This window comes from Cetorhinus maximus, chromosome 1 (genome assembly GCF_964194155.1).
Source record: "Cetorhinus maximus chromosome 1, sCetMax3.hap1.1, whole genome shotgun sequence".
Taxonomy (NCBI): domain Eukaryota; kingdom Metazoa; phylum Chordata; class Chondrichthyes; order Lamniformes; family Cetorhinidae; genus Cetorhinus; species Cetorhinus maximus.
In genome coordinates, this window is record NC_135879.1 from 68,529,457 (window position 1) to 68,548,032 (window position 18,576).

At 42.6% G+C, this 18,576-nt stretch overlaps 1 protein-coding gene across 8 annotated transcripts in view; it reads right to left on the reverse strand.

Moving 5' to 3' along the window:
- Positions 1-18,576, reverse strand: part of sh3tc1 (SH3 domain and tetratricopeptide repeats 1) — a 91,832-nt gene that overhangs the window by 19,380 nt on the left and 53,876 nt on the right. For 7 of the 8 annotated variants that reach the window (XM_078542054.1, XM_078542033.1, XM_078542024.1 and 4 more), the window contains 3 exons: positions 16,455-18,152; positions 8,459-8,639; positions 4,351-4,501 (listed from right to left, as the gene is read on the reverse strand). In XM_078542054.1, the coding sequence (XP_078398180.1) occupies positions 4,351-4,501; positions 8,459-8,639; positions 16,455-18,152 (2,030 nt within the window). The remainder of the gene's footprint in view (positions 1-4,350; positions 4,502-8,458; positions 8,640-16,454; positions 18,153-18,576) is intronic. The other variant, XM_078542089.1, reaches the window with a different exon arrangement.

The window sequence follows — 18,576 nt, forward strand, 5'->3', positions numbered from 1 at the left end:
ACAGTCAGTCTCCACCTCTGCTGTGGATGTCAGGAAGGCACCAAGACATAGCAGTAGGGTTAGAAAAATTAAGAAATGTTGAGATCACTATCACACAGTGGTATGTACAATGCACCATTTGCTGTTCATGACAATGGTCTCGTCATGTGACTGCGTTGTGCATATGCATCTATATGCCCTCTTATTGTGAAGGTGACCCAAGCTCCCACTTCATTATTGCCTCCCTTTGTAAGCCTCAGGTTCACGTGATGTTTGGCGGACTCATGTTAGTGACTCACCCCTTGTGTAATGTCAGGGAGATGTGTCGAGCTATTTCCCCGAAAGGGTCTGCACACTGAGTTTGGAACCTTTATTTCTTACAAGACACCGTAGACTTAGTGCGCTCATGTGCCTTGGAGGGTTACAAGGTATGTTGTTTCATCACTAATGAACTGTCTTCATTGTTGAAGCAATGAAGCCAAAGCACTAGAGCTGCAGCCATGATAGTATCTCCAACCATGTGCACATCTCTGTCTCGGCAAGAAATGTCTCATTCAGGTGGCAACAGCTGCACAATGTGCAGTTGACGCAGGGCTTGAGCTGATGTGCTGCCTTGCGCTTCCCACAGTGGCTACGTACATGTTTGGTTGCCGACCTTTACAAAGATGAGGGCCTCGTAATACGTGAAGGTTACAGGTCCAAGGCTGAATGCTGACCTTGCTTGTGATGTCACTGGTTGTAAAGACTTTTCCGAGCGTTGGCATGGCCATGATGGACATAAAAAAAATGCCCTTGGTTCCCCTTTCCTGGACCTTACTCCTGGTGGAACCTTGTGGCTATGTGTGTCACGGGCATGTCTTCCATGTCGTGCCACTTCGAGTGCATCATTACGTGGAAGCTGACCCTCATTGCCCCCTTCAAGTTCCTGCCCTTTCAGAACTCAGTGTCTGTGGAATTTTCAGCCTCCTCCATGTCTCCCTCTGGCAAGTGATCTCCCCTTTGAAATGCCAGGTTGTGCAGGGTGCAAAAGCCCACGATGATGCAAGACACCCTCTGTGGAAAGTACCGCAGAGCCCCAACAGAGCAGTCCAAACATCAGAAGCGCATCTTCAGGATGCCAATGTTCTGCTCTATGATAGATTTTGGTACAGAGTCCACCATAATGTACCTCTCCTCCGAAACACTGAGGACAACTCACAGGTGTCATGAGCTATCTTTTCAGCGGGTACCCCATATCACCCAGCAGCCAATCCTGCAAGCACTGCGGCCCCTCGAAAATCTGAGGCATCTGGGAGTGACTTAGGGTGTGGAAGTCATGAGAACTCCCAGGGTACCTTGCGCAAACGTGCATGATGTGCTTCTGATGATCGGACACCAGTTGAACGTTCAGGGAGTGGAACCCTTTCCTGTTAATGAACATCAGGGGCTGCTGCCATGGAGCTCTCAAAGCCGCATGTGTGCAATTGATCACACCCTGTACTCTAGGGAAGCCTGAGAACAGCCGCAAATCCCAGAAACCTAGCCGCCTGGCAAGCTTCATCCATTGTGAACTTCACATAATGATGAGCTTTACTGCAGAGGGCATCCGTCACCTCCTTGATATATTTCTGTGTTGAGGACTGTGAGATGCTGCACAGGTCCCCTGTGGATCCCTGGAACAATCCACTTGCAAAATAATTGAGTGCAGCGATGACCTTCAGGGGCACTGGCAGGGGATGTCCTCCTAGTCCATATGGCATTAGATCCTCTCACAGAATGGGACAGATATAATCCACCACATCTCTTGACAAGTGTTGATGTGTGCAGCACTGTCTCTTACACATCTCCAAATAGGAAAGGCGCCTTCGGTAGACCCTCGGTCATGCCAGTCACCTCCGTTGGATGGCTCTGACCTCTTCAGCTTCTGGGTCTTCTTGGGGCTCCCCTGGACTATGCAACTCAGGCCAGGGCTCATGTCAAAGCTGTGCTGGACGGCACCATCCCCTTCTCCTCCTCAATCAGAACACTGTCATCATGCTGACAGCATTGAGCACCGCCTCCATCCTGAAATCCTCCTCCTTCCTGTGGATAGGTAGATGCAACAGGTTAAAGTAGAATGACCAACTATATTAGACCTCCACTCACAGCCAGCGAGCCACTGTCATGCCCTTGTGCTGTGCTTGCGCTACCTGCCTTTCCCTGTTCCAGCCTTGTAGCTGTGGCGCTCCCTCACAGGTCATAGGTGCCTAAGAAGCCACCCCAGCAACTTGACAACTCAATGCCAGAGGTTGGAAGAGGCTTGAGCACAGCCATGCTATGTTCACCCTCAGTAAAGACACTCATACGATGCCTGATCTGGTTTATAGATTACGTCTACCTTGCACTTTTGGAATGAGCAGATGCCCTTTGGCCTGTGACCCATGTCAATTGGTTAATCAGCTTTAATGTGACCCTAGTGACTCTTGCAGTCTCGTGTTAAAGTGCACCATTTGTTAGTAGATCCAACTGTTACCTCTCAATAAAGCGTGAGTTCTACCAACTGAGCCTTCATCGCCATGTTGAGAATCTAGTAAGTATGAGGGTGCCCCCTGAGTCCAACCATGGGCTCCTCCCACACTGCCTGAGACCCCTCCCACAAGGATTTTTTTCCAGTTTCATTTTAAAGTTCATCATTGATTCAAGGTCTCAAGATGGCGGTACTGCATTTCTACCACAAGACCAACGTCGATCCTCCCCATCACCGTTCACATCCCTCCGATCTTCCTGGGACCCCATGACGTGCTGGTAGAATTTCCTCCAGTAATGCTGGAGCCCATAGTACTTGTGGTGGATGTTCCAGCCCTCCTCATTGAACCCATCACTGTGGATAACTCTGTGCCCCATGTAGACCTCACCAGACACTCGTGGCACTGACCGTGAGGAGCCCAACCAGATACCCCCACCAGTCTGGCCTAACACAGCAGCTTTGATGTCGCTGATTACCCGGAGGGCCACTATTGCAGCTAGGCTTTGAATGTTGCACTCACCTCACCTCACAAGCGAAGTGAAGGTGGCCAGCTGCACGCCATTTATATCAGATAGTGATTCAGACCAGGCTAATTTTCTGCTGGCATGGCACGTAATCGGAAGGGGGAACGTAATTCCGGCAGCTTGCGTTTTTAATGAGTATTCATGACATGCTAATAAATGCAAATGTGCTTCCCAACATGGATAAGCCGAACACTATGAAACACTAAGGGGAAAATTCCAGCTTGTTTTCCCACCAGCGAAAATCCGACTTTTGGCCTCCCTCCAAATTTTCCCCTCCCGCTTGCCACAAATCCTGTTGCTGGCGGGACTGGAAAATTCCACGCTGGTTTCTGCAAACTCAGATCTATTAATAAGCCAATAGATTATAGTTATAATGCTTACTTATAATTATTATCTTTACCTCATCTCTCTCTTGCCTATTAGTGCCACAAAGAATTTTAGGGTTCATTTAATTCTTTAAGGATCATCTCTAATATAATGTATAGAGATGCCCTAACTTAATCTGTTTAAAAAAAAACGATTCATCTTTCAATGAGTGCAAGAACCAAGCAAATTTCTTTTAGTTATGGTGGTAATACAGAAGTTCTGAATATAAATAAATTAACATGAAATATGCCATTATTCTGATGGTTATTACAATGGGAATAGTTATGTTGCTAAATGAAGTATTTCAGTGAGGCTGCTCTGATTGAGGCTTTATTGGTTGCTGAGTTGAACTCCATGCTCCTATGAAGTAGTAACTGAGATTCTGTTTATGATAATGAATCTGGAGATTCCCTTTAGATTGATCTTACATGTGCCAAGTATAGATAATAAGGCATCTAAAGCAGAAAGGACAGCCCTGCTACACCATATTGAATAAACTCATAAATCACACTGCTGGCTGGTCTCCAGCCCCATTATTTATCAGTCTGAATGACAGTGGTGTAAATGCAGCAAAACCATGATTGCTATTAATTCTAATAGAAATATAACCATCTAGCCGTTTTCAGTGAGGGGCAACTGTGAACCAGCATAAAATTCTAAGGAAAGTATGGAGTGGTGTAGGCTCTTGGTGTAAATCTTTACAATTGTAAAATCGTCATTTCCCAGAACCATAAAAATGAATTATATATATTTTATATATATTTTACTTGTAAACATGAGGAGTTTGTATGTAAGCTGTGCAGTCTTGTGGTGAATTGCAGTGAGGAGGCTAGTGCCCCAGTACTTGGTCAATAACAGGGATAGCATTCCCGTATGATAAAATGATAATTGTAAACACATCTATTAAAGTTAGTAACTTCAGTTATGTATAAATCCCAGATAAAAGACCATTGGATTAGTATATTTACTTGTTTCAGTTCTTAATATTATTTTTACCTGTATGTACAGGTCCACCAATTCATTTTCTCCTAGAATGTAATATATCTTTCCAGCCTGCAGCCAAGCAAATGCTTCCTTCTCCTTCTTCTCCAGATCGATAAAGATTCCAAGGCTCTGTTTGGTATACTCCAGTGCTGATCTGAATGCCCTGAGTTTAAAAAAGCAAACTTTGTTATAAGACTGGGTGATACAGTAAATTACCACATTGCCCTTTCAACACCGAATCCCTGCTCTTTCCTGGCAGCAATGGTCATCATACATGAACCCATTTGAGTTCAGTCTTAAGCCAGTTCCTAATGGGACTTATCTGCAGTACAAAACTGCCATAGCTCAACACAAATGGTCACAAAATCCTCCATGAAATCTCCTCAAAATCATTACAGCAACATTCATGGGCAAGTTCACATGGTGATCTTAGATTCTGGTCATGAACCTCCAGCCCTTCAAATAACCAATGTGTTATTTGTGCTGCACCTTCACAGAACAATGCAACCCCTACCGTAGGATTTGATTTTAATGCTTATATAAGAGAGGAACAGTAAAAACTAACAAAGTGTCCTTTCGGAACAAAAACTACTCCTTGCACACATATAACATAAATCAAAAAATCCTTCCAAAAATGGGGGTCGACTTATACGCCAAATATAAAACATATCAAGTCAAGCAACAAGAAGGAATGTAAATACTCTCAAATAAAAATAGAAAATGTTGGAAATACTCGAATCTGAAACATTAACTCTGTTTCTCTCTCCACAGATGCTGCCTGATCTGCTAAGTATTTCCAGCGTTTTCTGTTTTTATTTCAGATTTCCAGCATCTGCAGAATTCTGCAGCAACTGATGTAGATACTCAGACTCATCTCCATTGGGAGATGCTGAAAAACCGTACACTGCTTGCATGGGAAGATGGCAAAACTGGACTCTGCTCGTTTCGGGGAGGTGGAACATTTTCAATACTTTATTTGAAAATTCCAATTTGTTCTGGTGCTTTGCAATACATTTGTGCCGAAAGAAAAATTAATCACTCTCCTCCCATCTAACTGCATCCAACAGAGGAAATGAGAGCTGTACCGAACACACACAAAATTCTATTGCAAAATTCGATTTTTTTCCCTCCCTCTCTATTATAATCTACCAATAGAAAAACAACACTGGGGACTGTCAATCTGTATTTGATTAATTGATGCACATGTAGCTCCATAAAAACACATGATCCTGCTCTCAAATCAGTTGAAATTGTGCCCACTATTCATTTATTAATATGACTCAAAGGCTCTTTTTAGATGTACACCCAATTCACCTTTGAGGCGATTTTACTGTCCATTTGTGTCCCACCTTGAGTTTCAGCAAATAACAAGAACCCCGCAAAAAAGATTACGGTAATCCCCAGAGCTGATGTGATAAAATGTATACACAGCACCCATGGATCTTTGTCCACTGGCAGTTTTACAATTCACATAAAATGGTAAGAAAAATGTTAATAATCAGGACAAAAAATTAACATACATTTTACTGTAACTTCTTGACATGGTTTCAATAAATAAATAATAAAGTTGAAATAATGATATCCCCATCACTTGAAATCTTCAAGACCTATCTTCAGGTTATTTCCATTTCTAAGTTTTCATTATCAGGACTATGCTCATTTTATGCACTGTGCTCTATGGTATCTAAAAATATAAATACAAAATACAGATTAAGATCTATGTTCTGCAAAATCGAATTATTTTTATAATTAAGTTCACTCCTGTCTACAATTTCAGGACCTGCTTCACACCGGCTTGTTGGCCTCATAGTGAACCGTTCCCCAGGCAGTTGAAAGTCGAATGAAAATTTGGGGGCATGGAGCCGGGGGTGTGCTGTGGGAAGGAGAAGATGAGCCTATAAGAAGTATCAAATTTAAAATTTTTCAGATAGGTCCCCACTTCAACACCAGTTTGGAGTGAGCAGTATGCCATTGGCATGCTACTCTAGTGCATCAGACACATTGCAAAGGAAGAAAATACTTGCATTTATAGACCACCTTTTATGTCCATGGACATTACTATTACTTTTGAAGTGTGGTTATTATTTTGCATGCAGCACCTCTCCAACCCACAACCTCTACCACCTAGATGGTCAAGGGCAGCAGGTTCATGGGAACACCATCACCTCCAAGTCCCCTCCCAAGTCTAGCACCATCCTGACTTGGGTACATGTTGTTGTTTCTCAATCTACACTGGATCCAAATCCTGGACCTCCCTACCTAACAGTATTGTGGGAGCCCCTTCACTTGGTAGACAGCAGCAGCTCAGGGATTGGGGATTGGCATTAAATTCTGGCCTTGCAAGCACCAAGGATAAACGTTCTGAAATTAAGGCAACCGATTTTCACACAGTCAGGTGCCAAATGATGGGAACGAGGTGAGTGAGCAACTAATCTATTTTGCTAGTGTTGAGGTACAAATACTGGCTGCAACACTGGAAGGACCATCTTCTCTTTGAAATAGTGCAGGCAGATGAGGCCTAGCAAACAGAGCCCTAATTTAATGTTTCATTAAAAAAGCACCTTCAATAATGCTACTAAGATAAAAGCAAAAAACTACGGATGCTGGAAATCCAAAACAAAAACAAAAATACCTGGAAAAGCTCAGCAGGTCTGGCAGCATCTGCGGAGAGGAACACAGTTAACGTTTCGAGTCCGAATGACCCTTCAACAGAACTAAGTAAAAATAGAAGAGAGGTGAAATATAAGCTGGTTTAAGTGGGGGGGCGGGGGAGAGAGAGACAAGTAGAGCTGGATAGAGGGCCAATTTTTTTTCCAATAATTTATATAGATTTTTCTTTTCCCACCTATTTCCATTATTTTTAAATGTATTTCCATCCATTATTTTATCTCTACCTTTTAGCCTTTTTTGATTCCTTCACCCCATCCCCACTAGGGCTATCTGTACCTTGCTTGTCCTGCTTTCTACCCTTAATTAGCACATTCTTTAGATAATATCACCACCTTCAACACCTCTATGTCCTTTTGTCTGTGACATCTTTTGGTTATCTCCACCTATCACTGGCCCTCTATCCAGCTCTACCTGTCCCACCACCCCCCGCCTTAAACCAGCTTATATTTCACCTCTCTTCTAATTTTACTTAGTTCTGTTGAGGGGTTATTCAGGCTCGAAACGTTATCTGTGTTCCTCTCCACAGATGCTGCCAGACTGGCTGAGTTTTTCCAGGTATTTTTGTTTTTGTTTTCAATAATGCCACAATCCCTCAGTACTGCTCTTAACTTGGAGCAGGTCTCGAATCCACAATCATCTTACAAACGATTACTGTTGCTGAACCAAGTTGACACCCTGAGTTATGGGAAGGTCCTTCACTTGTGCTATTTTTATTGGTTTCAGAGGTTTTAGACGCCCGAGGACAAAGCACATCAAGCATATGGTGGTCCTCAGGCCTCTAAAACCAATGATATGGAGTGCCTCTCACTGCATGGTCCCGATGAGTTTTTTCTAAATTGAGTGATTGAATTAGGGAACCAAGAGCAGCCAAGGAGAAAACAAAAATACAAAACATTAGTTAATCACTGATATACCCAAATTGGCCCATCAGTTGGCTTAACAGCTCAAATATGGGCCATTTTAGATACCAAGGTGACACCCTACCTGACCCAGAAAATTTTCCAGCTATGAACTCACTTACATGCTGGAAACAGGTTTGTGGGAGTAATGCAGGTTAGAGGTGTAGATTTGCTGTGACAGACCAAAAGGCCTGTTGTAGTGGGTTGAAAGCAGGTGCTAAACTCCCTGAAGAATAGAGTTTTCTTTCTGCAAAATTTGCCTTTGTAATTGCTGGGGCCTATGTAGAAAAAAAACTTGAACCATTCACCACATACTAAAGGTACGAACACAAGAAGCTTGGGTCAAATTCCTCTATGCATGACACAGCAGCATAACCACCCTTACATAAATTTGTGAAATTTGACTGAAGTTTGAAGGATACAACAGAATAACACGTTAAATACAAAAGAAAATTATTCTACCATCCACCACACACTAATCATGGAATCAGTTAGAATAACAATCAGCTAGAAAACTTATTATTGAGTGTCACTTCATTCAATCCCTTTACCTTTCAGTTCCCAGGGTGAGGTAGAGTTGACTGGTGTTTTGTAAAACATGTCCCTCCAGTTCCTTGTCTGCCAGTTTACGAGTGAGGTAAAGCAGAAACTCATTGTAGATGATGCACTGGGCCTCATTAGGTAGGACAGAATTGTAAAACTGGCACAGCAACTGAGTGGCTCGTACTTGGCCTAGATTCAAAAAGAAAAACTGAAGCATAAAGTATAGAGAAGCTGCTGGAGACAATGTCCAGGACAACAATTGTCTTACTGATGCAGAATCAGTGCATCTCCTGCTCATAATAATTTTAACCAAATTAGCATTCCATATATTATCCTATGCAGATCCTATGCATGCAGTAGGTCAATCGGACCAAAGGCATTTGCTAATTTAGTGTAAGAACGAACACCCTGGAACAAATTCTCTCAATTTGATTTAGCAACCAGTTCCAAAAGTACCAAACAGTATCACACTATACATTGGAGAAGTGATTGAGTAATGCTGATTTATTTTAATTAAAATGACATGCACTATTTCCTATATTCTGTTTCTCCAAGTTTTTGTACGACAGCCCTTGTATGCTTTGACATGAATTTCGCCGGTTAATCTAAAGTATGATAAGAGGTGAAACACCAGATTCACAGCTTTTGTCACAGTGATGAACAAGCTAGTTAGTCTAAGGTTCATTTCAACTGAGCAGGTTAGATATACATAAACAGGGGCCAAAGCCAGCAGAAAGCAATATAAGTTTGTTTGTACTATTGTTTATGTCTTTCATCCCAAAATGTGTTGAGAAATTAGAAGAAAAAAAGCTTTAAGGCTATTAATGAAAAGTGAGGTCTGGGTGTCAGCTTTTATTAGCATAGTCAATGGTGTTTAATACTTGGAAAAAACATTGCTTTAGAGGTAATAATTTGGGACTCGTGCTTTGCACAGAGTTTCTAATTGCCAGATATTACTGCGAGAGCTAGCAGCCAAAATTAAACAAAAGACAAGCCTCCTGTCAAACAGGCTTCAAGCGTCATGGCAGCCAGATGCAAAATGAGCAGCCAGTGCTTACTAAACTGTTTTCAGCAGAGATCTTCCTGCTATCTCTGTAAGAAGGCAGAGAAAATGTGGACTTATCATACAGGCACGCTCAGAAATGATGGAATGCGATAATTGAAAATCACTAGGATTTGTTTCAGGCAACTGACTTCACCACTACAAAGCAGATGTGGCCACAGGTGCCCCAAACCCCCTTGTACTTCCATATAAACTCTTGGGATTCAAGAAGAGTCACAAAGGTGAACAGTCAAGGTTGCCCTGATATCCTGTGCTTTACAAGGTCAATAGGCCCTGCTTTTCAGCGTGAGTGCGACTTTTTGTGACTGTTGCTGTATTCTAAGCAACTCTGCTACGTGGCAACAATTACAAAAGCTAAAAACTGCAATGCGTGGAAATCTGAAATAAAAAGCAGAAAATGCTGGACACACTCAGAAGGTCAGGCGGCATCTATGGAGAGAGAACCTGAGTTAATGTTTAAGGTTAATGATCTTTCAAAGATGTCAGGCATAGATGCTGCCTAACCTATAATTCATGGAACAATTACTGCGGTTTATATTGCAAAGTACCAACCATATAACCTGACAAATGAATGAAATAAGCTGAGAAACAAATGCAACAATGAGCTGATTCTGCCTTCCAATATGTAAAACCAGAAATTCCGCAGCTTTCCCATTCTGTGCCGTTTATGCCATTCCTCTGGAGTTTCCACATCAAAAGTATGGCAGAATGCCAAGGGATTTCAGGGTATAGGCACCTTGAAAATGATTGGCATGCTGCAGGTAGCCCATGTTAGGAAAGTGCTTCACAAAACATGAAGCACACTAGGCACCTTCTCTGAGGCATATTGTGAGGCACCTCTGAGTGATCAGAACTATTGAACTGTTGTGCACCCTATTCCTTGCAATCGTTGTTACTCTGCTTTGCCTTCATGAGCGATTGCAGACTGGTGTTGTCAGCCACTGTTGCAGTGCACTTGCAAAAATTCTTCAATAACTGACCCTCCAGTTTTCTGTCCCCATGAAACAAATTGTGGGGTACTGTATCAACTTATGATACATGCATCATGGTTGCTGCCAAGTAACATAGCATTGATAGATAAAAATAGATTATGATTCCAAATTATCCTGACATCTAACCAGTGAAGCTCTGTGATAGGATACCAAGGTATAGAGGGTAACTTGTTGGATAGAGGGAATTGTAGAATTCATGAGTTACTATGCTCTCCAAGAGATAGCTTGTTCACCTTAGGAGTTGAAGAGGAATTTCACAGATTTTTCCAAAATTATTTTTGTTATTATCTTGCCTTGTCAAGAGATTAATTGTTTAGCAGGAGAGATCAAGGGTGTCCATGGCTACACCATGTCTGCATTGGTGGGACTTAATGGGTAATGGCCTTTTTCTCGTGTTCATTTTGTGCGTTAACCCTTTATGGACTGATGGAATCTTAGTGGCTACATGGGAGCAATCTATACCTCCTTGCACCCTTGGGAAGTTGGCACTTTCATAGAAGCTCTAGTGCTTAGCTGTCTGTCCTCACCTCTCATTGTAAATTGGAAGTAGTGAGAAACACCTCACATGACCCAATGGATGCGGATAGGCGAACAACTAACTCTGGGCAGAGTTTAAAGGGAGAATTGAAGGCGACTGAGGCACAGAAAACTCTGAGGCTCTGTCAAGAGCACAGAGCCTTGTTGGTGGAATGTCAAGGTCTGGTGGAAAGGTTGATCTGAAATCTTGCTTTGCATTGTTAATTTTTGGTTTCAGGAAGTGTCACTCTAATATTGTAAAACTGTCAGTAATACTGCAGGTTTATTAAAATCACTAGTCAACCTCCAGCGGCATTCCACATGGAGAGTCAAGACCTGTGCCAATGTTGAAAAAGGTTATCTTGATACTCCAAGGAATGAGGAGACATTACACCCTAAAACCTTCAGAAACTACTACAATAACATAAATTGAAGGTTTAGAAAAAAAAAAATCAATAAATTAGAAAGCTGGACTTAAAAAAGAAATCACAAAAGGAAAACTAAACCTACAAATGCCACAAGCAACAGGGAATGCCAGTAAATATTGCAGCAAAGCCAATTAGGCACCAGTAACTTAATAAAACAGCAAGCACAAGTATGTTAATGAGTGAACACAGGAGGAGACAAAGTGGGTAGCATTGAATTAATAATGCAGAAACAGGCAGAGCAACAAATAATAAATGACTGGAACAACAAATATTGAGTGTTGGGCACACCGACAAATCAAGTGGGGCAGCAGGAACATACAAATGAACACATTATTATAGAAACGGATACTCGTGAATTAAAATTCCCTTCGTATCTTTGCTACCACCTCCTGTCCCTTTAGCTACTTACTTTCACTGATCCAAGTCTTATGAACAATTATCGTATTTGCCAATGATAAAGGTAAGTTAGAAAAATTAAAGCCCCTTTCAACACAAAAAGAGGCTTTTAGTTTGCCAAAACACTTAGAGCCATATTTTTCTCTGTTCTTGAGAAGTATAGCTGCAAAAAAAATGGAATCAAATGGCTGGGGCAGTTGGTGGGGGAGCACAGAGATGGTGCTGGTGTTGTGGAGGTCTGGCCACCCTTACCAGAAGGAAGTCAACTGTTAGCCACTTTACCATATTACCACATTTAAATGATAAGTGGGGGTGAGTTGGACCGATAAAACTGATGATTTCCCTGCCTCAACTGTTCTGATCTGAGGCACTTCACCTTACCCAGCCTCAGGAATTCCACATTTATTATTAGGAGGGGAGTTAGTCATGGGTACCTCTCCTCTCTTTAGGCTCAACTGGAGATCACATGGCTCTGCAAGAACCTCTATTTGTTAATTTATAAATCATTAAAGATGATTCTGTTACCTTTAAGACTTCCTGCTCCGCCTTGAAATGCTATAATGAGTGTCTTGCTGCAGCATCACTTAATTTTCCTCAGTATCACAACAGGCTCCCTATGTATGGTGGAATTCCCACCCAAAGCATTAATGAGCTCAACCAAGGTAAATGGGAAATAACAGCAGAAAATGCTGGAAACACTCAGTAGGTCTGGCAGCATCTGTGGAGCGTGCAAACAGAGTTAACAGCTGGATTTTCATCTTTTGAGGTGGGTACTGGGAGTAGGGAAGTTTCCTAGCTTTGCGCACCTGCCTCGGGCAAAAGCGTCCGCAAAAATGGGATCTTCATTGGGGGGTGGGAGGGAGTGGGGTGGATGTAGGCCAAACAACCCAGGAGAAAGTTTGGAGGCAGCCACAGGGGCTGCCAGGTGCCAAGTGGAGCTGATTAAAGTGGGACTTCATTCCAGTTATAATGAAGAAAAGGTCCTCTAGCCCTCATTGCCTACACATTCCCACGCCCCATCCATGTTACCTTATGCCCCTCCACCCAACCCCCGTGGCCCCTCATGCCCCATGCCAGGCTAAATGCCTCCACCCACTCCTATGGCCCCTGATGCCCCCAGTGCTAAGCTGTGGCACTACCATGTCCATTGAATCACTAAACATTGCACAGAACCAATGAACCTTATTGTGACAATCGGATGTGTAAAAAAAAATGTTCATAACTTTTCAATATGTTAAGAAAGTCCTTTTACTACAGGGCAATATAAGTGTCAGTTATACAGACCCTTTAAAAAGTATCAATAGCAGAAACTGCAATTACTTGAAACCTCAATCTTGTGTAAACAAACATTGTGCAATTGACAGCAGAGATCAGAGCGCCAGAACTGTCAATCAAACAAGGTTTTCCCTGGGGCTCAGGTACTTCAACATATTAATGGATTTCTGAGTCCTCAGTCAAGCCCTATTATGCATTCTTGGCTGAAATTACCTTTCAACAGGCTCCCTCATGTAGTCTATGGTTCATGACATCTCAGGGGTGCCGTGAACCATTACTTTTTTTAAAAAAGCTAGCCTGACTCCATAAAAATTGCAGAGGGGTAGGACATGCCCATCTGCACAATGGAGCCAACCAGGTCGGGACTGCAGGGTGCAGTCTCATGACCCAAACTAACCTGCACCCTTAAAAGGCCCTGGTTGAAATCAGAAAGCCTGGGAATGGGGGCCGGGAATACCGGAATTGCGACCCACTCACCATTTTTGGGCAAAAATTCAGGTCAATTACCTTTCACCAGATATGGGCTAATGGGTCAGTGCCATGCTGCGGTAAGACAGCAGCCTCACCCCATCCTTAACAGTAAGGTGATTCCATTTATTGCATGGAAAACACCAAAAATCAGAGAAGAAGAAATTAAATGGTTAAGTCATGAGGCAGTAGAGGCTTGTACCACAGCAGCAGCCACAATTCACAATTGTTTTATACTCCACAATTCTTTGACTTTGCTGGATACTCTGTCATTTTAATTTAAAAAATGAATTATACCAATACTTCTGCTTCTTTACTTTTAATTGCTACAATTTAAAGCACCAAACTGTTAAGGCTGGGAGTTCTTCTGAGGGTTTCAATTGTGCTGCATGTATGGGATAAGAAAGACACCTTTATAATAGGACAACAAATCCAGGTGCAACACCAGAGATGTTCTTTCTGCACCCATCACTACCTTGGGGCCACAATAGCATACCACTACGTATAACTAGACATGTCAGAACCAATGGGTGGAGTTTAATGTAATTGATACAGGTTCAGCCCACCAGTTGGAGAACTGGTGAGAAACCTGTGCTGCTTCTGAGGTGGAGGTTCGGCCAGATGAAGTGCCCATCATTTGACTTGCCAGCGCTGGGCTTTCCCTGGGTTTCAGGACCCCCGGGGTGGAAATCCCATCCCTTGAGAGCTGCTGGCCAATTAGAGGCCGGTAGCTTTCCATTACAGGCAGCACCACCAGGAGTGGTGGCTGCTGCTGGTAATGTACCCGGATCGCCAAAGGACTCAGGCCACAGGTGAGTGAGGGTGGGATGGGGGTCACAGGAATCGGAGGCCAGAGCAGGAGGTGGCTTTCAGTAGTGACATTTTGCCAGTGCCCAATTGAAGCACTTGGCATCTAAGTGTCTTGAAAGAGGGATCTCCCAGAAGGTTGCAGGCAAACCTGACAGGGCTTCCCTGGCTGCCTTCTGGAGGCACAAGAAAGCCTTTCCATACGCATGTAATCCCTGAGTCACCACTAAATTCCAGTGGACTCGGATAATTACGGTCAATTAGCTCAATAATGAGCTTAACTGACAACCCGCTGCGAGCAGGCAGGTTTCCATGGGCCTGTTTCCACCTGCAACAAATCGCAGGACATTATTCTGCTGCAAGGGGACTGACATACGGTCTCTCTCGCAATCAAGTGGGCCCAGCCACCATGTTTCCTGCCACACTGGGCTGCATTAAATCCAGCCCAATGTGCCACTGAGTTGGCCTTTTGCTACAAGGTGATTTGCAGTCAATACAGGAGCAGCATTTCCCATGTTAACACAGCCTTTTTACTGGATTCTCCAAGCTATTTCAGGCAACATTTGCCACATCAGTACCCACAAGTGTCAACCAAATGTTGCAGTGGTCAACACTTTCATCACATTCTCTGCACAATGGGGGCATCATCTGGGTAGTGCACAGAACTTCAATTCTTCAGTGGAAGGCATAATGGATGGCACACATGTGGGCATCGGATTTTCTAATACCAACCCTATCACCTACAAGAACAGGAATAGTTTGCACTCAGTTGATGTTCAGGTAGTATCTGACCGGAGAAATACAATTACACATGGTAATGCTAATTAAAAAGTCACTACAATGTCTTCGCTATTTGGCTGGCTATGGTTCCTGCGATTTTTGAAGGAGAAGAAACACCAAGTGATGGCTCTTAGGAAACCAAGCTACCTCTACATCCATGGCTGCTGGCCCCATGAAGAAACCCCCCTAACAGCAGAAAACCACCTCAGACTACCCTTTCCTTTAACTTTCAGATACAGTAATTCCTCACTTAATGTTATAATTGTGTTCCTGGAAAGTGCAACTTTAAGTAAATGAACTTTAAGCAAATCAGGTTTTCCCATTACAACCAATGTAAAAGCTGCAGTTAGGTTCTGTAGGAATTTTGTCAGACAAAACTTTAACATTTGAAATACTGTACATTCCCAAATTCCTTTATTTGTAAATAAAATAACTTTTAAATTAAAACTAAATTAAAAATATAAAATTGTTATGCAAATTCTTTCTGCTTACCTCCTGCTCACCACTTCTCTCTCCCACTTGCTGATCCTCCCACACACGACCGCTCCCGCTTGTCATTTCCCTCTCGCCATTTGCCTCTCCAGAACCCTGGCAGGTGGGGCGGGGGGGGGAGGAGAAGGAGGGGGGTGGGAGAGGGGGGGGGGGGGGGAAAGGAAGGGGGTGTCGTGGAGGTAGGCAGCAAATGGGGAGGGGGTTCATGGAGGCACGCAAGTGGGAAAGTCAAGGAGCTACAGAGAGTTGGGAAGGAGAGGCCACTCCAAAAGGGTACCCATCAGGTCACGCAACACCATGTAGGCTCCAGCGCAAAATGAAGCTAAAGCGGGAATCGCTACGTTAAGTGCGCATACGAGCCCAATTATATTTGTGATGCTAAAGGGGAATGACATTGAATGAAACTCCTTAAAACAGCAACTTATTGTATAAAGTTCCCACGCCCATGCACCCAACATAAGCTTTCAATTAAAATATGAATTATTTCTGCTGAAAACAGTCAAGCTAACTGATACTGCTCCTTATGCTTTCCACTGCGCAAAGGCAGGCAATTGGGTGCTAACCAGGATAAATAAAAGTGGAGGGTTGCAAGGAAACATTTAATTGACCTCATGCTTTGGATTTGGGACGGGGACAGCAATGAACGCAAGTTCCCTCAGCCACACTCACACAACCTTAATGGGCCTGCAGCATTTCTACCTCAATTGATTATAAGAATATGTCCATTTTTACTATATAAAACATTTGGTAATAAATGGCATTGGTCTATAAAAAAGTAAGTACTTACTTTCAATAAGATTTGCTTTCAGTGCGATTAAAAGTGCCCATTCATAACAAAATATCCCATTTTCTTTTAATTCTTGTTCAATGTAGTAATCTCCCAGCATAATTAGAACCTGAATAAAACTTTCATCAGAGGCAACATTTTGTAGTTCAGAGAAGATATGAATGGACTTTAAAATAAATTGTTCTGAAAGGCCATGAGCCTTTGCCCAAAGACAGAGCAAGCCAAAATTAGCATTTGCAATAGCTTGGTTAAATTTCATTCCTGAATCTGCAGAAATTGATAGGGCTCTGCGATAGTTCTTAGCAGCTTCCTTGACATTTCTCATTCTTCTCATGGAGATAGCAACCATATTGTAAACAATCCCCTGATGTACAGGACAACTCAGAACAAAAGGCCACTCCAGTATTGTCTTTAAAATAACAACGGATTTAGCAGGTTGGCTGTTCAGAATGTGCAACCATGCAAGAGAAATGAGTGCATCAACCATCTCCTCAGTACTAGTGGAGGTTTCTGTGTTAATGGCCATTTTGATGTAATGAATTGCTTTTCCATACATTCCATGCAATTTGTAAACCTCTGACAAGCTGAGGCAAATGGCTTGGCTAATGTCTCCCTGTTCAAGGATGTTAACTAATGAAAGTGCCCATTTAAGGTAGGGTGCTACTTGTGCTGGAATTGTGGGAGTGACTCTACCCATTCCACAGAGCTTTGAGGCCCCTTTCATGACAAAGTCAGCACCTTTTAAACAATCCATTAAAGTTCTTGTAGGTTGTATGCATGAAAGTTTTACACAGCTTATAGCAAGGTTTGGCAGACATTTGCGATAATACAGTGATCCTAATGTAAAATGAAAGTCTAAAGAGCTTCTGCTTTCTAAAATTATGGTATTTCTCAAAAACTGTAGTCTCTCAATGAAAGGCAATGCATCATCATACTGTTTAAGATTTATATGAAGTTTAGCTAGAAGAAAGCACACTCTTGCTTCAGCATGCTTATTTTTTGACAGCACCGCCCTCCCTAAAATGTATTTCAGAATTTCAGCTTCCATTTCTGTGGTACAAATGTAGTTTGGGGTACCCAAGAGTAAGGCTGCAATCTTCTCAAAAATGGCAGAGCACTTCTCTTTGTTTTTCTGTTTCAAGTATATAGCAACAAGGTTTGTATACAGAGCAATTAAGAGAAATAGGTCAGTGAATTGTCCTTTCATTACACAGAGAGCCTCTTCAAAATAAACTCTGGCCTGAGAGTACTTGAGCTTCCTGGCACACATTCTGCCCAGTAGAAAACAGATTCTTGTGTGAGCCCATTGCATCTGTCGCTTTCTTGCTGCTTCTCTTGCCACCTCAAGATAATGAACCACTTCTTCCTCTTCACTATAGCCATAAAAAGTGGATTTTAGAAAGGAAAAACCGGAGTCGTACAGGTTTTTGAAGTGCTTGCTGTATTCCTCATTATTGAGCATGACTAATAAAGGGTGAAATGCTTCAGGATTGTCCAGGTCTCCTGTGTGGCCTACAAAGAGCCAGGGCTCCTCAGTGACGAGTCCATCCTCTTGGTCACAACTTACAGAATTCTGTTCAATAGTTTCCCTCCCATCGCCTGAAGGAATATGGTTTTTCTCTTTCAACCCATTTACAGCCTTATTCAGCTTGGTTTTCAGCAATTCCATTTCTTGAGTGCTTGGAGTTTGCTGTTCCCCTGTGAGGAATAAATTGTTATTTAATTACAGAAGCAAAACTACAGCATTAAAAATAGAACCCAGCAAATCGTCGATTCTAGCTTATTCCATAAATACTCTTAAAACACTTTACAATACTGTGCAAAATCAGAACATTTCTTTGCTTTACAGTTTGAGTAGTGCTGAAAAAATGACATGTTGTCAAAGCTGAAATAGGGCACATTAAGCAATCCTGCGGGATAATGACCACTCTAGCTCGCTCTATGCTGTGCAAACTCATGAATGGCCCTAAGGCCACCACTTATGGTCCAGAAAAGTGCCCAATCTATCTCAGATTACCCTGGAAGGGTAAGGTGTCTCAGAAATTTGAACAACAGGTAAAGCTAGCCATTTCACGCTGCTTCTATGCAGCAGCAACACGAGTGGTGTTCACCATTTGCAGGA